The sequence below is a fragment of the Clupea harengus genome, chromosome 20, assembly GCF_900700415.2.
Source record: "Clupea harengus chromosome 20, Ch_v2.0.2, whole genome shotgun sequence".
Lineage (NCBI taxonomy): Eukaryota > Metazoa > Chordata > Actinopteri > Clupeiformes > Clupeidae > Clupea > Clupea harengus.
The window spans coordinates 16020786-16045555 of NC_045171.1; the positions used below are offsets into that span (position 1 = coordinate 16020786).

Below are 24770 nucleotides of genomic sequence, written 5' to 3' on the forward strand. Positions count from 1 at the left end.
GAAGAGAGACTGAGAGCTGGATCAGGAGATGGCTGCGGGTTGGGCTCAAACCCAGGACTCCGTACCAGGTAGGAGATGCAACATCTTGCCTGCCACTACTCCCTCCAAACAGGCTTTTTTCCTGAAATGTCATGATGAACGGAGGGAGAGAGAGAGAGGGAGAGAGAGGGAGTGAGAGAGGGAAGGAGAGAGAGAGAGAGTTGGGTGCAGATGTACATATGTTGTAGAGGGCAGTGTAAAAAGCGACTCTTTCTATTTAACGTTGATCGCGCAATCAGTGCATGTCTCTAACTGTAGCGCCGACTGACAGAAAAGGAAACAAAAGTTTAGCAGGATATAGATATACTGTATCTGCTAATGAGGTGTCATCACACAGGGAGAAAATATGTCGAACTTTGACCCTCTTGCTGTCCATGGCAGCTTGCTTAGTCACAGCAAATATAGGCATCATAATGAATCAGGTACTCCGCGATTACTGTGAGAAGCTATAAAACAGAAGTATATAAGGTTCATCTCAGACTAGGGCAATGCAAATATCAATATTAGTATTCTTGAGGAGCCTGCAGACAGATTATAGTCCCATCTGGGACACCAGATTTGGACACCATATCAATCCCACCGTACAAAGATTCTATCAAACCAAAACACAGGCCCAGGAAAGTTAAAAAGCCTTTATTTGCTCAGGAGGGTAACAAATCAATGATTGCTCTGATGCAAGTACCAACCCTCCAGATAACCAGAGAACCTTGTGAAAAAAAAAATGAGGCTGTGGACGTCACTCAACAAGGCCAGAGAATGTGGAGAGCCAAGATGATGAAACCAGTGCCAAACTTTTACACAGCTCTTCACACACACACACACACACACACACACACACACACACACACACACACACACACACACACACACACACACACACACACACACACACACACACACACACACACACACACACACACACACACACACACACACACACACACACACACACACTGAAAAGCTTTTCAGCAGTGGCTTCACCTTGAAGAACTGCTGCAGGAGCTCACAGAAGCACACACAGCATCGAGAGCCTTGGAGAGAAACTACTGATGCGAGCGTTAGATATGTGATCCTGAGTATGTTAACATGAGCGGTTAACTAGCCCCTTTGTTTGCTGACAAATCACCGCAAAATGGTTGTCAGACTTCGCACCACGTGACACACACACACAACCTTGTGGACATCTTATGGTCAGCATCCAACGAGACCTCAGTGCACTTCCTGTGTCCAGAGAGGAAGTGTGAAATCCAGACGCTGTGGCCAGAGCTTGGAGCCTGGAGCGTTCCCAGAACCCCGTGGGCATGGCGGGAAAGTTGTGTGAATTCCTGGTAGGGGAGGATTTTTGGAACTGGCGTTGGAACGACGCACTTGAGCCAAGGCTGGTGTGGCGGCTCACCTCTCAAGAGATGCACGCGGTGACGTCCTGATCTCGGGGAGATACAGGAGATCTATCTGAAGCACTGCCATTCACGTTAATGTGTAATATCATATCAGGATGTGTAACTTCCTCTGGCCAAGATCTAGGTGTGTGTGTGTGTGTGTGTGTGTGTGTGTGTGTGTGTGTGTGTGTGTGTGTGTGTGTGTGTGTGTGTGTGTGTGTGTGTGAAAGTGAGTGAGAGAGAGAGTGAGAGAAAAGTGAGAGAGCCAGAAACATAGCTATCTGCAAAAGTTTCACCTGCCTTGTCAACAGACTCCACTGCCCTGTAGTCAACAGAGACTGAATAGGGGCATTCTTTGCCCACACACACACACACACATATATATTTATATATACACCACACACACACTAATTTACTGCACCACACCTCACTTTTCAGCAGAAGCAGGACACCACTGACATTGCAAATAGGGTAAGCTGACCCTGTGTCTCTTGTGTGTGTGTGTGTGTGTGTGTGTGTGTGTGTGTGTGTGTGTGTGTGTGTGTGTGTTTGTTTGTTTATGTGTGTTTGTTTAAGAGAACCAGGGAACAACTGTGTGTTTCATCGATTTAACAGATTTAGATTTGATGCCGCGAGACCTAAACTGAAATTCAAATCGACAAATCCACAGAAAATATGAGTCAAACATGACTACAAAGAAGGAGAGGAAATCATATTTACTCTCCATATTCCTCCTGGTTTTACTTTGACTGGAGGGTCACCACACGCAGCGCACGGACTCCAGCTGTGTCCACTGATAAGCGTGCATCTGTGTGTGTGAGTGTGTGTGTGTGTGTGTGTGTGTGTGTGTGTGTGTGTGTGTGAATAGGCAATACACAGCAGCACTGAAGCACAGCTTGAGGAGGGAACACACTTCAGTTTGGTCTGTTTCTGCATCATGCTCTATAGAACTGTGCTCTCGCCATCTAGAACTCCCTAGAACTGTTCTCTCGCCATCTTTCACTGTAACTTTTCCCAGTGTATGACATGTAAGGGTTCTCCTCCCGGTGTATTACATGTAAGTAGGGGTGGGCGATATGACCAAAATCTTCTATCACGGTATTTGTAATTTTATATCACGGTTACGGTATATATCACAGTTTATTATACGTAGGGTGACCAGATTTGGGTTTTTGAAAAAGAGGACACTTCAGCGGTGGCGAAATGTGTCCACAGGCATTTATTTATTGACCCTTAAGAACACTAAGGTGCAGAAACAATACTGCCTCAATAGGCTATTGGCCTAAGAAATAGTGGCCAGTATCCATTGAATCTTTAAATAGTAAAATAAAAGCAAAGTGTATGTAAAAAAAAAAAAAAAAAGGAAAAATCTTTCTGTGGCATTTAGTCCAGTGCTTATGTTTCAGTGGTTCTTTAATGTACTTTCAGAAGATAACTGAAGTGTTAAAACTTTCTTTTCAATGTGTGTCCATATGTTAACGCAATAATGATGAGATATTTTCTTTATATGGCCACATATTAAAATAAAAAAATTAAGAAGTTGGCCATTACACATAGACATATATACATAGACGCTCCATTGACCGCCTCAGCCCGTTGCTGCGACGTGCTAACGTGATGACGAGGTGATGACTGGTCTGTAAACAGACGCAAGTTAATGATGGGGCTGCAGTTTTTCTGGATAAAAAGCACTATAGATAGCGTTTATATTTCTCAACCGATTTCACTGAGTCGTTTTTATATTCAAGGGTTTATGGTCTACGTGGAGTACCAAAAAAAGTGTTGTCTCCATATGACTTAGAATCTCGTTGATTTGGCCGTAATCGCCGTTGACATACATACATGTATATGATAATCGCTGCTAGACGCTCACTGTTCTTGTGCTCTCACAGCTCATTCACTTTGAAATACTGCAAAATAAATGCCTACACTAGACACTTTTCAGTCCATATTTTTCAGTATATTGAATCTTGCCCAACAGTCGTGGATTACTCAACAAGTAGGCATGACAGTCCTTGCAGGTTAAGTGCTTACAAATTGTACTGGGTATCGTATTATACGGCTCTTCAGAATGTTCAAAAAAGTTCCGTTGATTTGAATGGGCCACCCCAACGTTCGCAGGTCTGTAATTTCTTTATTTTCACTGCTGCGAAAATGTAATGACTGCTGACCATCTTTCATATCATTCCGCAAGTAGTCCGGTCATTTAACGTAACGGGAAGTAATGGGTTGCTACGCAACACCTGAAACTTTAGAGTTCTATTTTATTTCTCAGCAGAAATCACAAAACGGCTACAAAATCGTTAAAGAGGTATTTTTGGAGAAATGTCTATTGTTTTGGCGAGTTACTGTATAATAAGAGGGATGAAGTATAGTTCGGAGATCATTATCTAAAAATAAATCGATTGGATTTCAAAATAAGAGTATACCGCGGTTGAAACGGTATGGCCAAATCTCTCCCGGTAGACACATTTCTACCGTTGCACGGTATATACCGTCATACCGCCCAGCCCTACATGTAAGGGTTCTTCGGGACCGGGACGGGTTCTCAGGGGAACCTATGCGCTCTTTCTGTAAACATCACTGTCTCCGGACGTCTGCCCTCTGTAGCCTTCACCATCTTAGTTCCCCCCATATCTAAGGGTTCTTCTAAGGGTTCCGCTCTCTCCATCTTCCTTTGCATTAGTTTTCTCCATGCCTGACATCCGCTGGCTAAGTAGAATCTTTAAGGGTTCTTGGGGACTGAAAATGGTTCACAGTACAATCTATAAGTACATTATGATTACAAGGCAATTAACCTTTATTGTGCAAGGAAGAGGAAGATATGGGGTGATTCATTCATTAAAAAAAACATTTAGAATTGAGAAAATATAATGATTCCCTAGTTCATGTCAGCAAACAACAGCTCAGTAATGCTTTCTAGTTCTAGTTCCAGTTCACTCACTCTCTCTCACACACACAGAAGGAAACACACATTTATTCTACGATATATATACACACACACACACCCATCCACTCCCCCTTCTACACACACACACACCACCACCAGCACAAACATATGGAAATCAATGGATCACACATGCACTTATTCTTTGATATATACACACCCATCCACTCCCCCTTCTACATGCTCACACACACACGCACACACACAGACACACACACACGAACACACACACACACACGAACACACACACATACACACACACACAAGGGGGCAGAGGAACATGCAAGGGTGAGATAGGAGACTCAGGCGTGAGCCGCCTCCTCCACTGTGGTTTGCCTGTGAGCGGTGGAAGGCAGGAGCAACACACAGTCTAACTGACACTCACTACCACCACACAGAGACCACAGCCCCAGCTTCTACAGGGCAGGAGCTATAAAACTGACACTGACTAAAACCACACCAGGGAGCCCAGCCACAGTGTCTACAGGCAAGAGCTATATATAACTGACACAACACTAGAGACCACAACCAGTCTCTACAGACCAGGGGATGTAATACTGATACTGACCTAAACTTCACCAGAGACCACAGCTACAGTCTCTACAGACCAGGGGATGTAATACTGATACTGACCTAAACTTCATCAGAGACCACAACCACAGTCTCTACGGGGGATATAATACTGATACAGTGGTTTGTATGAGATAGTACAGGTTAGACTATGAAGACAGAGGGGTTTGTATGAGATAATACAGGTTAGACTATGAACACAGGGTGGTTTGTATGAGATATTCTCATTGGTCAAGAGTCCACTTTCATTTCAAATTCAGGAAATTGGCAATCCAACTGAAACCTCACCAGACCCAAAGTCAGTAGTATGATTAGACAAGTTGCTATCAATAGTCAGTGTTGTCATTTCATAATACATTCAGAATCAAACAAAAGAAATACACCCTTCGTTTCATCATACTATCGTCTCAAACAAGCAGTTTAATACCGCATAAGAATCCCAGAAATAAACTCAGCATTTGTTTTACTGCAGCAGGTTTAGAGGCTTGTTAGTTACTGTGAATGAGTTATGTGCAGTGTGCAGACAGAGGTACGTGTGGTGTGTGTGTGTGTGTGTGTGTGTGTGTGTGTGTGTGTGTGTGTGTGAGTGTGTGTGTGTGTGTGAATAGGTAATAAGCAGTGAGCATCGAGAGCTAGGTGTGTGTGTGTGTGTAAGTGTGTGTGTGAATAGGTAATATGCAGTGTGCAAAGAGAGCTAGGTGTGTTTTGTGTGTGTGTGTGTGTGTGAATAGGTAATATGCAGTGTGTAGACAGAGCTAGGGGTGTGTGTGTGTGTGAGTTTGTGAGTGTGAGTGTGTAAATAGGTAATATACAGTGTTCAGACAGGGCTGGGGGTGTGAGTGTGTGTGTGTGTGTGTGTGTGTGTGTGTGTGTGTGTGTGTGTGTGTGTGTGTGTGTGTGAGTGTGTAAATAGGTAATATGTAGTATGCAGACAGAGCTGGGGGTGTGAGTGTGTGTGTGTGTGTGTGTGTGTGTGTGAGTGTGTGTGTGTGTGTGTGAATAGGTAATAAGCAGTGAGCATCGAGAGCTAGGTGTGTGTGTGTGTGTGTGTGTGTGTGTGTGTGTGTGTGTGTGTGTGTGTGTGTGTAAGTGTGTGTGTAAGTGTGTGTGTGTGTGTGAATAGGTAATATGCAGTGTGCAAAGAGAGCTAGGTGTGTGTTTGTGTGTGTGTGTGTGTGTGAATAGGTAATATGCAGTGTGCAAAGAGAGCTAGGTGTGTGTTTGTGTGTGTGTGTGTGAATAGGTAATATGCAGTGTGTAGACAGAGCTAGGTGTGTGTGTATGTGTATGTGTGTGTGTGTGAGTGTGTAAATAGGTAATATATAGTGTGCAGACAGAGCTGGGGGTGTGAGTGTGTGTGTGTGTATGTGTGTGTCTGTGTGTGTGTGTGTGTGTGTGTGTGTGTGTGTGTGTGTGTGTGTGTGTGTGTGTGTGTGTGTGTAAGAAGGGTAATATGTAGTGTGCCGATATAGGGGGGGTAGAAACGGTAAGCAGATCACTCTGCAGCCTCAGCATTTCAGACTTCAAATGTGTGTGAAAAGAGAAAGGGTTGACATACACAGAGATGTGATTGCTGCAGACATGTGCATTTGTATGTGTGGCTGTATGTGTGTGTGAGAGTGTGTTGCCGAGGGTGTGTGTGTGTATGTGTGTGTGTGTGTGTGTGCGCAGAACAGCTGACACTTTAAGGGCGGGTAGGTACCAAAGAGCTGATTGATGGTAATGTGCAGCATAGTGTGTGTTGTTTTGTGTACACCTGTTTGTGCGTGTGTGTTTGTGTGTGTGTGTTTGTCTAAGAGTCTAACTCCCACTCCCTCACATGCACACACAGCCTCGTTTCGACACCAGTCATTAGTCAATGGAACCGCCGTCTCTGTGGTACCATGGCCACTCAGGACAGGACTCACAACACACACACACACACACACACACAAACACACACACACACACACACACACACACACACACACACACAGAGACACTCCCTCTCACTCACTGTCACACACATGCAAGACAGCCAGAAATGTGTGGCAGGCTGGCAGGCATAAAAAGTAACAGCAATGAGAGATCAGGAAAAGAAAAAGACAGTAAGAGAAGAGTTGAGAGGAGCAGAAGAGGAGATGCAGGAGATCTGGTTTCATCCTCAAACCCATTCTATGCATCTGCCGCCAACCAATCACAAAACCCTTTAGCCCAGCTAAGCTTCTCATTGGCTGTGAGAGTTGGCTAGGGCAGAGGTGCCAAAGAAAGGCTGATTAGCATACAGCACCAAATTAAACCTTAGTCAAAAACTACAGTCACGGGCAGATACTTTAGATTGTAATGAAACTATGACCAGACCGCTGCCCACACCACAAGGATCAATTCAGGAATATATATACTACATTCATTTATGTTTGTACATAGCGTGGGAATCGCAACCATCCTGAAGTTCCCATCCTGACGTGACAATGGGGAAGGATGTAAGCAAACAGCCAGGTAGTAAACGAATGCAGGACATGGTAATCAGTGGCCAGGTCGTGCTGTGTCTGATGGCAACCAATGCATGATTGCTGTGGTTACTGTTACAAACAATGATAGTCTTTTGGTGTGAGAGGATCAGAGAGAGGTCCTCTGATAAGATGCCATTTGGCCCTCTGGCCAGAACTTGGAGGTCTGGATGTCTATTGTGTAGATTTGATCATTTTCACCTTACACACACACTCACACACACATACATAGTGTTCTTCATCCTCTCCATCACACTCACACAAACCCACACACACACATATCATGTTCATAACTCTCTCCCTCACATTCATACAAACACACACACACACACACACACACACACACACAGGCACTCTCTCTCTCTCACACACACACACACACAGACAAACACACGCTGTTCTTCATTCTCTCCCTCACACTCACACACACAAGGTTGCACAAAAGAAACACAAAACAAAACAAACATGGACACATACACACACACACCCACAACCACAAAGAGAAATACATGCAATTACACACAGGTGGATAGAATGCAAGCATAAAAAAACTGAAAGGAACACACACAGTACCTGCACACACACACACACACACACACAAAGAGACAGCGCAAAAACCACACCACTCGGAGAACAGAGAACACAACCTCTACACAACACATAAGAACACACACACAAACACAAACAAACACAGGACCCCTGCCTGATGATTTGGCACCACACATTCATCACTCACAAGGCATTTAAGGAGAGACAGAGCTGAGGGATGAGTGAGACACACACATACACACAAATATCCTCTCTCTCTCTCTCTCTCTCTCTCTCTCTCTCTTTCTCTCTCTCTTTCTCTCTCTCTCTCTCTCTCTCACTCACTCACACACACACATACACACACGCATGCATGCACACACACAAACACACACACACACACATACAGAAAACTAATCTTCTTTACATTCTGCCTTCATCTGAATGCTGATGCTTTGAAGAGAGAGGAGGTCAGCGCACACACCAACACAGTCCAGCGCCCTATCAACGGCAGAACAGTGCAGAACACACACACACGCACGCGCACACACACACACACACACACACACACACACACACACGCACACGCACACGCACACAAACACACACAGACAATGTGACAGCACAAAAACCACACCACTCGCAAAAAGCAAGCAAACACAACCAAATAAGTACCAAAATAAGACATGCAATTAAGATTGCAATGCAATTCATTTCTGTACTGAAGAAAAAAAACTGTAATGTTTCAGTCAGTAATTCCTGGTGCTATTACAAGTAACTCAAATTATCCCTAATAAATCCTGGTGCTATTACAAGTTACTCAAATTATCCCTTATAATTACTGGTGCTATTATAAGTTACTCAAATGTCTTCCTACAGAGTGCCAATCCCTCGTAAGCTTCTTAATATTTTTCACTAAAAGTCATGGGACAGTCTCCATGACCCAAACCTATGCCTCTGAACGGAGTAAGTGGCTTAAGTGGGATTGGGGGAGTATTTTTGCAAATGTGAACATTTACATGCCGTCACCATGACTACAATATGCACACCCACACACCAGCAGCTGCAGTGTCAGGTGTGAATCTTTCCAGCTGTGCATCAGTGACTGGGTTAAGAGAGAGAGAGAGAGAGAGAGAGAGAGAGGGAGAGAGAGAGAGAGAGAAAGAGAGAGCGAGAAAGAGAGAGAGAGGGGAGGGGGAGACAGAGAAGGAGAGAGGTAGGAAAGGGTGGGACAGGGAGGGGGGGGGTGAGACAGAGAGAGACAGAGAGAGAGGGGAAAGGGCAAGACAGAGAGAGACAGAGAGGGGGGGAGACAGAGAGAGGCAGAGAGAGGGAGGGGGGAGACAGAGAGAGACAGAGAGAGGGGGGTGAGACAGAGAGAGTGAGGGGGAAAGGGTGAGACAGAGAGAGAAAGAGGGGGCATGAGACAAAGAGGGAGAGGGGGGAAAGGATGAGACAGAGTGAGAGAGGGGGAAAGAATGAGAGATTATGAAAGAGAGAGAGAGAGAAAAGGATGAGAGAGGGATAGAGAGAGAGAACACAAATACGCACACACACCTTACAAAGATACCCTCTGTTCACACAATGGTATATTGGACAAACACACAGAGATACACACACAGACTAATGCACAACAACACATTATTCATGGTACAAAAACACTCAAGTATGTGTGGAATAATGGACTAATCTCATACTGAGAACACTAACACATACACACACACACACACACACACACACACACACACACACTTACATACTCACACACACATACACACTCACACACACATACTCACACCCCCCCCACCCACACACACACTCACACACACACTCACACACACGCTCACACCCACACACACACACACACACGCACTCACGCACACACACACGTACACATACACACACACACACACACGTAAACACACACACACACACTCCTGTGCACCTCTATCTGAGTGAAGGATGGACACGATGACACTATCTGTGTGTAAAAACTGTAATGTGCAGACTTGTGCGAGAGGGAAGCGGTGTGTGTTTCTCTGTGTGTGTGTGTGTGTGTGTGTGAACAACCATACAAAAGAGATATCATCCCTAATATCGGGCACTGTCTCCTATCTCTTGAGATCCGACACATCATTAGAGGGGCTCTCTCTCTCTCACACACACACTGTGACAATATATCCTCTGTTGTGATCTCCAACTCTGTCACTAGGAGCCGGCAGAACAGAGATGCTGCCCAGAGCCGCGGCCGAGAGACAATCCAGTCCACATGTGGACGAACAGCACAGACCGAGAGACAATCCAGTCCACATGTGGACGAACAGCACAGACCAAGAGACAATCCAGTCCACATGTGGTCAAACAGCACAGACCGAGAGACAATCCAGTCCACATGTGGACGAACAGCACAGACCGAGAGACAATCCAGTCCACATGTGGATGAACAGCACAGACCCGAGAGACAATCCAGTCCACATGCAGACGAAGAGCACAGACCCGAGAAACAATCCAGTCCACATGCAGACGAACAGCACAGAGTGAGTGGGGAGTAGAGGCACAGAGCGAGTGGGGAGTAGAGGCACAGAGGCAGAGAGAAACAGAGCGATCAGAGGAGATAAGAACCGCAGTGACACAAAAGGGAAAGAAATAATACAAAGAGAAACAGACAGAGAGAGAGAGAGAGAGAGAGGATGGCGGGGAAAAGAAGGTGCATGAAAGGGGGAAGAGGAGAGACTGGGAGTTAGGGGTGGGCTCGAGTCCATGCTCAGGACTCATTCATGCATGTAACTATCTAAACCAATGAAAACACAGAACTGAGATGGAGCAGCATGTGACTGTCCCTCCCTCAAACCCTCAAAAAAACAAATTAGCCAATCAAATTATGAGGGCCAAATCAAATGTGAATCAAATGTGAGCTCAAATAATAACAGTGAATGAATAGCTCCATGTTATAGAAAGTTTACAGTTTCTATAATAAGTTATGTTTTTGTAACCAGCTTTTATAACATTCTCAAATGAAAAATAGAGATTTATTTTACCACTGGGGGACACTTTTGTTTGTTTGTTTTGATGTGTTCAAATTTGTATGTGTCAGTCTCATAAAAGATGTAGTTCTGTCTGGTCCGAAGATCCCAAAGATGGGGCATGATAACCTATCATGTTGACCAAGCTTATGCGGCTGCCAAATTTGATTTCATCAAAAACCTTAAAAAGTTTTCAGTGGCCACAAGCCTTGTTGAATCTTTACCAGATTTGGCATAGATGATCTTCAGAGAAAGCCTCAAAAAAGGCAAAACCATCTGTTTGTTACAGCCTATTTAATTTGCCTGCGAAGATGCCAAACAGGAAGTAAGCTCATATCTCTGCCAATATATCATGACGACAAGTTTTCATGGCAAAACTAGACTGCTTCACCACTGCGTGCACCTGTGTTTCCTGTTGTATTGCAAAGTATAAAAATACCACTTTAATAAATGCCTTTTGAACAAAAGGGATTTGGGGCAAACATGATCTGTTTAAAAGACATCAGTATACAAAAATATTGTAATAACATATTTTGTAATGTAGGAACAGCACAGCCTGACATTCATTCGTTGCAATAAATTCATTTGTGATTATATGAACAAATTCTAGTCAGTAAGATGTTACAAATGATGGAGGAGACAAGGAAACACACACACACACACACACACACAAACAAACAAACAAAAATAAAAACCATGACAAAGCATCCCAAAAATGAGCACTCATCAGTGGTGTACGTCAAAATGAATGAACAATATCTTCAGATATACAAACACATCAGCACTATGAGCGGGAGATCAGAAGTGTGTGTGTAGTTTGCAGTGTGTGTGTTTGTCTCTTTGTGTCCTTGATGTGACCAGTTCCTCTTCCATCTTTTACACACAAACATGCGGTCACCCAACAACATCTTTCGTCTTTCCCTGTGTGTGCTTGTGTGAGCCCCTTTCACTCAAAACAACAAAACAACAAAACCCCAAAAACACACACACACACACACACACACACACCAAGGTCATGTGACACAGAGGACAGCCGGGTGGAATGGAAGGAATGTGATCGTATGACTGAAACACAGCCAGTGCTGCAAGGAAGAGAACCGTGGAGTGCAAGTGTGTGTGTGTGTGTGTGTGTGTGTGTGTGTGTGTGTGTGTGTGTGTGTGTGTGTGTGTGTGTGTGTGTGTGTGAGTGAGAGAGAGTTCAGCCTTGGAGGCTTTAATTCTCAACCTCCTGTTCGGTTCTCTTCACATACACACTCACACACATACACACTCACTAATACACACCTTGGATGGAATGGAAAGACACACAAATTGACACACATTACTTTAGCACAGAACCTGGTTTGATACACTACACACTGCATCAATTTCACCTTGGTCTATATGTCAAGTGGTTTGGGTAGATATAAAACGTTTTTTTAAAACACACACGCGCGCACACACACACACACACACACACACAAACACACACACACACAAATATACCCGAGAATGTATCATGGGTAGAGATATTGATTACTACTGAACCCTGGCAATGCAGTTCTAACCTGACGCTCAAGTAAGTGTGTGTGTGTGTGTGTGTGTGTGTGTGTGTGTGTGTGTGTCTGTGTGTGTGTGAGTGTGTGTGTGTGTGGATGTAGGACGTAATATATGAGAAAGGGTGTGTGTATGTGTGTCCCTGCTCGTCCATGTGTACTGTCTAGGATTACAGCAGGTATACTGTAGGTAGATTACTGTTAGTTGTGCAAACCTCAGGGTTCAGGTGAGCGTGACTGCATGTGTGTGTCACTGATCTACAATAGACAGATCAGTGTCTACTGTACATCAATCCTCTCTGGGATTGTGTGTGTGTGTGTGAGAGAGGGGGGGGGGAGGTGTGTGTTGGTTGTTTTGTGAGTGTGTGTGTGAGAGAGAGAGGGGGACAGAGAGAAAGAAAGAGAGAGTGTGTGTGTGTGTGTGTGTGTGTGTGGGTGTGTGTGGGTGTATGTGTGTTTGTGTGTCCTGGTCATCTTGACTGTACCTGAATTGAAATGAATGGGATCTGCTCTGGTCTCTAATTGAATGGAATAGGATCTGCTCTGATCCACCGGATTTGGCTAAGCTTTGCTACAAAGACCAAATCAAATGAGAGGGAGGGAGGGAGGGGGAGAAAAAAAGAGAGAGCAAGAGAGAGGGGGGGAGAGAGGGGGAAAGAGAGAGCAAGAGAGAGAGAGGGGGAGAGAGAGGGAGAGAGGGAGAGAGAGAGAGGGCGAGAGAGTGTCTTCAGGGCCCACAAAATGTCTAAATCCCCGTTTGGCCTTTGGCATTCTTCATATTTTGGGCCGTTGGCATACTTCATATTTTTGTTGCCTGAAGTGAACTAGACTAGCACCAATGATAATGATGATGTAGAAATATTGATGTACTCAAGAAAGCAATATTCAAATGTAATAACTGTAAACAGGGAGAGCCTGTGGAACTGATGACATCTCAACATGAACGCTTAAACAGAGCCCACCGCTAGCGAGACGAGCCATTCTCAAACACTTTTCTTATTATAAGATCAGAGTATTTCCCTATGGTGTGAAACCAAGGACTAATAACCGCAGTACATAAAGATGGTGATAAAATGAACCCAAATAACTATCGTGGGATCCATGTGACCCACATCTCTGGTAATGTATTCTGTAATATACAAAAACACAGAATACTCACCTTCATAGGGATCAAAGAAATTTCATGTAAAAGTCAGATAGGCTTCCTTCCACAATTTAGAACTAATGACCACATATACACTCTCCACACGAATAGAACATTATTCACATAAAACAAGAGATTTATGCATGTTTTGTTGACCTCAAGGCTTTTGACTAATCTGACATAAAGGCATGCTACTGAAACTGCTGAAAGGTCTACAACACAACAAAAGCCATATGCCAGGAAAATACAATGTTTAAATGAACAACAACAGAACAGACCTGGACTTAGCACAGATATGAAATGCCTTCTCTTTGCAGATAACATGGTGCTAGTTTCAGCATCAAAAGAGAGACTGCAGGATCGACTTTACACATTAGATACATGTAGTAAAAACTGGGCACGACCCATTAATACTGACAAAACCAAAATAATGATCTTTCGAAAGACATCTAGAGCATATGAAAAAAGGAATCAATTTCAAAAGAGGCTGACACAAAGCAGACATCATATTATCACTACTGGGGACAATAACATCATCAAGGAGGTTTAATCCAGCCTTGAAACACCTGCCCAACAAGGCAATTAATTTACCAATTCAACCCGGCAGCTAAATTATGGCTTAAGATATTTATTTCCACAATCAAACCAATTTCCTTGTATGGTAATGAGATCTAGGGACCACTGTATGGTCTCACCTACAGTCAGTGGGGCAAGAGACCGACAGAGCAACTGCACCTACAATTCTGCAAAGACATCTTGGGCGTACTTCCGGTGCATTACATGACATTATCGGAGGAAGAAATCAAATCCAACAATAAACGTTAACATTAACATTAACTAACATTAACACTGAAGAGAGGAAAAACGGAAGAACACTGACAAAATACAGCAAGTGATCACCTACAGAGTAAGTCATCATAACCTACAGAGTAAGTCATCAGAACCTACAAAAGGAGGTCGGCAAGCACAAAAGAACACGGGTGCCTAGCGATAAGTTCAAGAGATAGAAAATGAGGAACATTATCCTCTCAACTGCGTAAGATATGCCTCAATATGAGAAGCCTTTTTTGCTAAATTAAAATAAAAAATGATATATATGTAAATGAGTTAGAACATTTATCTCCTCAATTAAAAATACCCATCAGGAGGACATCAATTGCACAAGCTCAGCTGCAGAATATGTGATGACCTGCCATAAAAAACAGAGCATCACTGTAACTTATCATAGAAGAACATTAGCACAGTTCATACGGATATGAATCATATCCTCTAATGAAGCTTTACTGGTTTTATCTCGGTCTAATTTTAAGTCTAAGGGTGATTGTACTTTTACTGTTGTTAGTCCTAAATAATGGAATAGTCTCCCATTAGAGACTAGGTCTGCTGCCTGCACAGAGACTTTTGAAGCTAGACTCAAAACGTCCTTTTACACAGTTGCACTCCCTGCAGTGTTTTTTCTTGTGCGAGTTTTTTATTTGAGCTTTTAGTTCAGTCTGGGGTTCTATGGTTTTGGTCAAGTCTGTTCTTAATCTTCATCTTGTTGGTCTGTATTGTATTTTACTTTGTTAGTGTTTTTATTTACTTAATTTTATAAGCTTAACTTATTTGTACGGTTGTCCTTAATTCATTATTTTCTATTTGATCTAATTCTAACTTGCGGGTCTCTCATTGTGTTTTATTTTTATCACTTTTTAACTCAAACTTTGGTACAACTCCTTTTTTTTATGTGCTATACAAATAAAGTTGACTTGACGCGATATGCTAATAGTACATTTTACTGAATTTAAATGACTTCAACTGAGTTGTGTAAATGTTATACTCTGTTATATGATAATTACCTAACTTAACTTAGATAGATGCTTCTGGTTTATTTATTGTTTGTTATTGTTATTACTGAACTTGTCATTCTTTTCTTTTTCATAAATACTACACCTTACAAAATGTTCACGTAAAATCAATAATATGTACTACTACTACAATGACTTCATTCATGCCAATAAATCATCATTTGATTTCAGAGAGAGAGATAAAGAGAGAAAAAGAGAGAAAACATGATGCTTTGAGTGTTTGTGACGAGTTTCCAAGAATTTCGGACAGAGAGGCTTTAAACAGACTCACAGACGTTTGTATGTGACAGGTTTCCAAGAATTTCAGACAGATATGCTTTAAACAGACTCACATACACTCTCGCAGCTCAGCGGGCACAGCAAGCTGCTAACAACACCAAGGTCATGGGTTTGCTGCCCAGAGAGCCCACACACTGATGGAAATATTTATCTGACCTGTGCTCCAAGTCTCTTTGGAAACAAGCTCTTCCTAAACGAGTACACGGTTCTGTAAGCACCGGTGAGAATGACCTGGCAGGAACCACCATCACATCACATCGATACTGAACTGAACTACGTAACAGTGTACAGCACACACTAACAGCGTATTGAATCTGTGGCAGGAACTCTGATTGGGCCCAAGCGACCCATTAGTTCAAGACAATTAAGTTCCTTGAATGGTTTTGCAGTGTTTTGAGAACAAGGCTCTGCTTGGAAGGACCTGCTGTTTAGATAGGCAGAGTAGTGTGGTGGAGGTGGAGTGAGATGGATGGTAGCCCGCCGCTTGGCAAACTGCCTTTTCTGTTTTCCTTTATAGTGCCAGAATCCCCTTAAGGCATCTTGGGCAATGACACCAGCCTACGATAATTCCAATCCCAATCCCATCCCATAGACTTAATAAAACACACAAACACACACAAGAACACACACACACACCCGCACACATGCACACAAACACACACACCCCACCTGCTTTGTCAATAGGCAAGACTGATCTGATTAAATAAACCAGAGTGCCACCCTCAATACGGTGTCCTCATTTAACCACAAGTCCTCCAGGAGGATCAAGATTCAAGCGTGCACACACACACATACACGCACACACGCACACACGCACACACACACACACACACACACACACACACACACACACACGCACACACGCACACACACACACACACACACAGAAACTGAGCCAGGGCCGTACATGAAAAGCATCCATGCCACAACCAAACACAAACACACAAACATAAACACACTAGCCTCCCAGGAGGTCTCCACTATGGTGCCACATAAAAGAATAACAGATTTGTTTTTGGAAAGGGGGGGGGGGGGAAATCTAATGACTTCGCCAGAAGCAGAGACATTACTGTAACAGAATTACCATTTACAGAGCTCCTAATCCAGGAGCAAAATGATTAAAACAACAAAACAAAAAAGACAACAAAAAAAAGACTAAAAGATTCACTTCATGACTGGTCCTTTGGCTCTCAATTGTTTCAGTCAGGACACCGCAGCCAAAAGGCTGGTGAAGAGCTCTTCAAAAACATGAAGAGAGGCTAGAGAGGAATGACGGAAAGAGAGGAATAACGGAGATAGAAATGACGGAGAGGTAGCCGAAAGGGAAGAGGAATCTGAGGAAGGATAAAAACACTTCTGTCAACATATCGGCCAAAGGGATTTGATGGTATGCAGTAAGGAGAGTGTTTATAGACTATAGGTTGACCTCCCGGACAGAGGTCAACCCTACGTCCTCAGAAGCGAGCCAGCCTTCATGCTGGCATCAGAACAGCTGGTTCAGACTGTCAACTCAGGTGCTGTAAGCAGTGCATTCATTTACATTTGATTTTTTATAAAAGAACAGATGTTATGGTAAAACAGCAGGAGACAAGGTTCAGCATGTGTGTGTATGTGTGTTTGTTTGTGTGTGTGTGTGTGTGTGTGTGAGTGTATGTGTGTGTGTTGTGTGTGTGTGTGTGTGTGTGTGTGTGTGTGTGTGTGTGTGTGTGTGTGTGTGTGTGTGTGTGTGTCTTCAGTGTAAATTGGAATTCTGGGCAGGTGAGAGGGACATAGGCCTGCAGGGCATCCTGAGACGAGCAAGCTGATCTGGAGTCAGCCTCCCTGTCATCATTACCGACGGGTCCTGAGGCCAAACTACTGGAGTGTGCCCACCGAGACAGAAGGGCAAAGAGGGGAGGAAGACTGGAATGACGGATTAAGGGGGGGAAAAAGGAGAGGTTAGGAGAGGAGGGGTGACAGGCGGAAGAGGTGGTGATGAGGGCTAAAGCCTCAGATGAAGAGAGAGAGAGAGAGAGATGGAACAGAAAGACATGAATGAAGAAGAGAGACTGCAGGGACAGGAAGAATAAAGGAGTGGACTACAGCTCTGAAAGGTAGTGAAGTAAGAAGACATGAAAAGAAGGTGAACTGCATTGAAAAGAGAAAGAAAGAGAGAGAGAGAGAGTTGGGGAGAAAGAAAGGTTTAACACTCGTCCATTGAACCAGTTTTCAGAACCATTACTGACCCTAAAAAAAGCATGACAACATCCAATATAGACGACCTTTAAGATCCACAGCTATGACATCCTCAGATTGAAAAGAAAACAGCAAGACAGCCAATGTGTCAGGCCCTCTGACGGAGGGGAAGATGGACACAGAGAAAGTGTGTGTGTGTGTGTGAGAGAGAGAGAGTGAGAGAGAGAGAGAGAGACAGAGGGAGAGGGAGAGAGAGGGGGGGAGATGATAATCCAATAAATAGCTGAGGTGAGGTGAGCACACAAACTTCAAAACCAAGAAAGAGAGTGAACATGAAAGAACTTCTAGAAGAGGAGAAAGAGAAAGCAGAGCTAAGACAGCTCGAGCAAAAATGCCAGAATATAAGAAGATAGAGGGAAAGAAAGAAAGACCCATGAAAGGGTGGCACACAGACAGGGGTGCACAGAGCTGCAAGAATGGTCAGCTAAGAAAGAAAAAGTGACTGTAAGAGATAGAAAGGACTGTTTAAGGTAAATATCAGAGAAACATAAAGAAATAGGAGAGAAAGAGTGAGGTAGAGAGGAATAGAAGACAAAGGGAACGAGAGAGGAGAGAGCGATAGAGAATGATAGCGGAGGACGAGGCAGACAGAGCTGGGATCAGCCGAGCGGTTCTGCGGCTCGAACATGTGACAGTGAGCTGCAGTCACGCGGTTCCACGGAGCGGCCATGCTGGAGAGGCCATGTGACTCTCTGTGTACAATAGCCTCTATGGGTTCCCTCGGTTTCTCCCGCTCTCCCTCTCGCACTGCCCCCCCCCCCCAATCTCTCTCTCTCTCTCTCTCTCTCTCTCGCGCTGTCTCTCTCTCACCCCCCCCAATCTCTCTCTCTCGCGCTGTCTCTTTCTCCCCCCCCTCCACCCCCTCCAATCTCTCTCTCTCAAACTGGCTCTCTCTCACCCCCTCCCCAACCCCACCTCTTTCTTTCTCTTTCTCTCTCTCGCGCTGTCTCTTTCTCCCCCCCCCAACCCCACCTCTCTCTCTCTCTTTCTCATCCCCCCGGCCCCCAACCCAGCCTCTCTCTCTCTCTCTCGCTCTCTCTCTCTCTCTTGCATTTAGCGTACCCCCAACTTCCCTCTACCTCTCTCTATACCTCTGCCATTTACTCTCACTATCTATCCATTACCCCCACCTCCCTCCTTTTCTCTCTGCTGGTCTCTCGCCCCCACCTCCTCTGCCCCCATCTCTCCCTCTCTCTCTCTCTCTCCCTCTCTCTCTCGCTCTCCCTCTCTCATTGAACTCTGCAAAGGCAGGACACCGGACTTCGGAGCGGCAATGGAATGTGGAGCGAACAGTGGGAACCGTTGCATGTGAGCCCACGCTCACAGAAGTCTGTGTGTGTGTGCGTGTGTGCGTGTGTGTGTGTGTGTGTGTGTGCGTGTGTGTGTGTGTGTGTACATGGGGGGAGGGGGGCTTAATGTCAACATGGATGGAGTCAGTGCACATACCTTCCCGCAAAACAGGCTTACATAAATGCACACACACACATACACTAACCACACATAAACAACAAAGCCATGCTCTCTCTCTCCCTCTATCTCTCTCTCTCTCACACACACATATACACACACACACACACACACACACACACACACACACAGACACACTCAGGCCCTGTAGTGTTGAGCCCGTTGACATATATTTTCGTTTGATCTTTTGGTTGGAAAAAAACCAAGCACACTGTTTACGGATCACATGCAACACAAAAAGACAGAAAGGCCTCACTACACACACACACACACGCACACACACACACACACACACACACACACACACACACACAGACACACAGACACACAGACACACACACGCGCACTACCCCAACCAAATGGTGACCACTCACAAGCTCCAGTTCCCACATCAACACACACACACACACCCACTTAAAAATTCTTCATTCTCTCTAACCCAAGCACACATTCTCTGTAATGCCCCTCCAAACCCCACCACACACACACTAACTCACTCGTTTCTGAAAAAGAGAGAGAGAGAATGATCTGAAGTTCTGAAGATTCCAAAACAGCAGACCAACCATTGAGCTCTTGATTTAAAGGACATTTTAGGGAGAGAGGTGATGGGAGATAGAGAAAGATGGAAAGAGAAAGATAGAGAGAGAAAGATATATCCGTCCTGTACAATGGCCCTGATATTATGTGCAAGCTCCCATTCTCTCCTTCTCTCTCTCTCTCTCTCTGTCTCTCTCTCTCTCTTTGTCAACAGAGAAGAGCGATTTGAAGAGACTGTAACAATCTGGCCTGCTCACCTGAGAAGGATCCATGTTTAATGAAATCAGAAACAATCTCACGGATGTCAGAACTGCGTTTATCAAACACTTAAACACAGAGGTTTAAAAAGCTTTGAAAGAAACCACTTTCCTTCATGTTGACTGCCATCCTCCTGTCTGAGGTAGACCGCAAAAATAAACCCAATTCCAGATGTTTGTTTGATGGAGGCCTGCAGTTAAAGGGCAGTATATTGTGAAAATACCGTCCTAGTCGAACAAGCTAGCTAACCACTGACCCGAACATTAATGGGTGCAAAACATAAGGTTTGCCAGCGCTAAAATGTCTATATGCCATTGTGTTTTGTTGTTGTTGTGTTTTGTTGCTAATGTTGTTTTAGACATCATACATTCATCTTCTTAGTTTTTCATCTTTCAACCACCCTTTTGTCTTGAGCTCATTGGAGCTATGCCCGGGCGAAGGCGAGGACAAACTGCACGTCATGAGAATAAGTCACAGCTAAAAATCAAATCAAGTCCAGCATCTACAGGTGCACACTAACCTCTGCTTCTGTCACAGGTGATGGGCAAAATAACACAGAGAAGCACACCTGTACTCCTGTCACAGGAATCCTCACTCTGATTTCAACACACGCCAAATACACTTGTATCAGTCATGGTCAGATTCGATTTCAACACACACCAAATACACTTGTATCAGTCATGGTCAGATTCGATTTCAACACACATCAAGTAGCCTACATTGGTGTCAAAGATTCAGTTCAGATCCAATCTCATCATCATCATCACACTCATGCCTAGATTCCATCTCAACATACTCCTTTGTCATAGCCATGTTTAAGTACCATCTCTCAACATTGTCACACTCAACAGTCACGCTCAAATGCAGTGTAACCACCAAGCAAGTTCACTTATACGAGTACACTATCATATTCTGAGTCCATCTTTAGCCTAAACCACCATAACTGCACTTACGTCACGTGCAGATTACATCTCAGTGCTATCAATGGGCTACCCTTGGATCATGCTCATGTCCCAGCGTCCATTCACATTCACTCTCAACAACAGCAAGCACTCATTAGCTATAGCCTGCCTGTCTGTCTGTCTGTCTGTCTGTCTGTGGCTATAACAACATTCAAGGCTTTCCCTTTTGTGTGTTTGTGTGGTGTGTGTATGTGAGTGTGTGTGTGTGTGTGTGGGTGGGGGGGGGGGGGCTGCTGTGGAATAACATTCAGCAAATTAAAAAAGTTAGTAATCACAATCAATTACCCATGCAATTGATGATTATGGTTTTAAGCCGGTAAAATAAACAAGCCAAATGCTATACATAAACCCCATGGCGCAAGATAAGAAGGCTACTGTATGGAACACAACAGTTAGTTTCCATGCTGACATTTGGTGCAATAGCCTAATGATGGAAACCCATATTGCAATTGACAGCTGTTTCATGGCATTGTAAAGCCTTCATTAGCCTGCTACACTGCATGAGAGAGGAGGATTAAACAGGATTAGTTTATCACTCTTTTTTTGAGGAATGTGCTCAAGAAATTAAGAATTGAAAAAAGAATTACAACAGTAGTGTGTCTGTACATATTTGGTGGTCTTCTTCTTGCACATATAAGCTCATTTGGGGATCCCAAAATGGTGAATCCTGAGTTACATTCTCCCTAAAAAGGGCACCCAAATCCTGTCAGTGGTATTAAATCTCACTTGTTGACTCAACCAGAGGAGTGAGCAGACCTTAAGACATGCTGGCATGCCACGGAGATGCACGCTGTCCTCAATGTGTTTGCATTGGTTCATTTAGCAGACACGTTTATCCAAAGTCACTTACAGTAGCCCACAGCACAGATATCCAATGCCAGTAGCATGAGCCCAGTACACTGTGGGCATAAAACTCATGACCTTGGTGTTGTTAACACCTTGCTCTACCGGCGGAGCTTTAGGAGCTCATTGCCGTTTCAGCTGTCACACAATGGAAATATCCTCCTCTCGGCATCGGGAGTCGCACCACAAGGACGCTACTGTGTGCCAGGAACGGACACGATGGGTTGTGTAGTAGTGCGTTGTCACACTGAAGACGCTGGGGCCACCACATCAAAACAAGCTGCATGTTGGGGCACTGTTCGTTCGGGGGGGGCGGCCTTTTCAGGCTGTCTCGTTAAATGTTAAGCAAGGCCAATCAATAACCACAGGGGAAGTATGTGCAGGGATTAAGGGAATCGCAGTAAACGGGGGAGGCACTGATCCTTTTAATGAAGAATCAGAAGTGGACTCTGTAATGTGTGAAATCCCACAGAATGAATGGGACGCATCCCCGGATGCCATGTGTGCTGTAGCGGTGTTCTTTGTCATGTAAATCGGCTGGTTCTTCCCTGCCCTGACTGGCTCCCTCTCCACGACTTTACCCGACTCCCTCCGACTCACTCCGAACTCCCCCACCCCGACGTCCCAAACCAGATCCCTGCCGAATGGCCGAACAATCCGCTTCAGAGGCAGGTTCCTCTCTCAGCGTGCAAACAGCTGCATCATATCCAGACTGCCGACATCTCTAAGCTGTCAACCAGGAACCACGGCCTAAGCCTTGTGTTTGATAAAACTACTTTGCCCCAGTGTAAGAATTAACCACTGGCGGTAACGAATTCAGTGCACCAATGAATCAATTCAACAACCGATGAAAACACTTATTTTGCCGGTCAAAACACCCAATATGATGTGTGTCAGTGTATCACGTTGCGCAGCCGCAACTGTAAAAACAGTAGGGTGAAAGCATATGAAGAAACTTCAAAGATCAACAGCGTTTATACTTCTGAGCCATATTCTCAAACACACACATAAAGACTGGCTGATAAAGTAGCCCAGGCTATCGTTAGGCTAACTCAGTTAATGTCTGTACTTCTGTTGTTCTGAAAAGAGTCACTATGTTGACCGACTGTCTCCTGTGCAAACTGTACTGTTGCAAAAACACTCCAACTCGACCCCTCTGAAGTTCCAGCCAAAAGGCGACTGAGCCCAGATCAAAGTATCAAATACAACTTGCAGAACTTGTCAAGTTTGCTTAATATTCAGCACTTTGTAGGACTTTCGTCTATGTATAGTAGTGTAAGCTACTATTTCCCAAATGTTCAAAAGAGTCCACTGTTAGTAGTTTGTTGCACCACGAGTGGAAAGTCAACACTGCAGATCATGAAACTGCGCATAAACTAACAGTTTTACTGATACACCGATGTAAAGGGAGAGCAGTTATGGGATGATGGGTCTATTGCAGTACTGTAGCCAGCAAGGTGCAAAATGACAGTATTGTTACTCGCACACCGCTGAGCTACCCTATACAACCAAAACCCCAAATGTCCCATCTCAGACATATTGGGTTGAAAGACTCGTAACAGCCTACAGGAGCGAATAATAGCATGCGAGAGCTTAAGCCTTTTGTCCCCTTACCTTGGACAGACATAGCGCAGAACCCCAGTGAAAGTAGACAGAAAAGCCAGAGATCCGCCACCGCCATGTAAAGCCTTTGATTTCCAACAGCGCGTTGCGTGGGGGTTTCAGGAGCCAGCTATACCGCTAGCTACATGCAGGGGCATATAATGGAATCCGGATAAACGTCCTTCAATTATTGCACCGGCTGTAATGTCATGTAAAGGTGTCAGACGTGCACCCGTTTTCTCTAGGTACAACAATGTAGCGACAGTGGAGAGAGGCGTCGTGCGGTGGGTCGGCGCTTCATCGCCATGTTGTGAGCGAATGTTAAGAGTGTGTTGGCTGCCCGACACATATACACGCGCACACAACACACAGACACAGACGCTCGCTCCCACTCTCTCACACACGCTTGCATGGTCGCACGCACGCAGACACATACACACTCGCAGAGGCGCCGCACAGAGGCGCAAAAAAGGGACATCCAACATATGCAACGCATAGGGACGCCACACAAAGGGGGGCGCCAAAACAATGATACGCTCAAAAAAATATATAGGAGTTACATAATAACGGGAAACTTCTTTGTCATCCAAGTAGGCACCTGCTACGGCTACGGAATTATCTACCAATACAATAGTTTGAAAATTATGGTCCACAATGTTAATGTCCATGATGTCAGTGTAGGCCGTTTGTTCAGTCAGTAACTGTATGACATCAATAATTGATTAAAGTTACTGACCATAATCAATTAATTAAAATTGGGCATAGCAGGAATTTCACTGGGGTCAGGTGCTTGGAAGACAGCAATGATAAACCACTGGACCACCAACATACTGCAGTGCCAGGGGGCACGGACTATTAAGCCACTATTGACACAGATCCGTATCAATAGTGCCAATCTTATCATTGTGGAATTGCCAGGGAAATTCCATGCTAATAGTCACTTCAGGAGGCTAATAATGTTATTTCAGTGGAAATCCCATGGTAAGATTGATTCATTCGGCTAGCGAGCCTCTCTCAAACAGAATGTCTGTTTCTCTATAAGTTCAGCCTTGTCTTGGTAGAACGAGCTTGCCTGAAACTTTCATG

The 24770-nt window shown here is 44.4% G+C and overlaps 1 protein-coding gene across 2 annotated transcripts in view; it reads right to left on the reverse strand.

The window, feature by feature from the left end:
* Positions 1-24100, reverse strand: part of igdcc4 (immunoglobulin superfamily, DCC subclass, member 4) — a 73634-nt gene extending 49534 nt beyond the window's left edge. The window contains exon 1 of one of the 2 annotated variants that reach the window (XM_031586929.2): positions 23697-24100. In XM_031586929.2, the coding sequence (XP_031442789.1) occupies positions 23697-23763 (67 nt within the window). In that variant the 5' untranslated portion in view covers positions 23764-24100. The remainder of the gene's footprint in view (positions 1-23696) is intronic. The other variant, XM_031586930.2, reaches the window with a different exon arrangement.
* Positions 24101-24770: the final 670 nt, after the last annotated feature.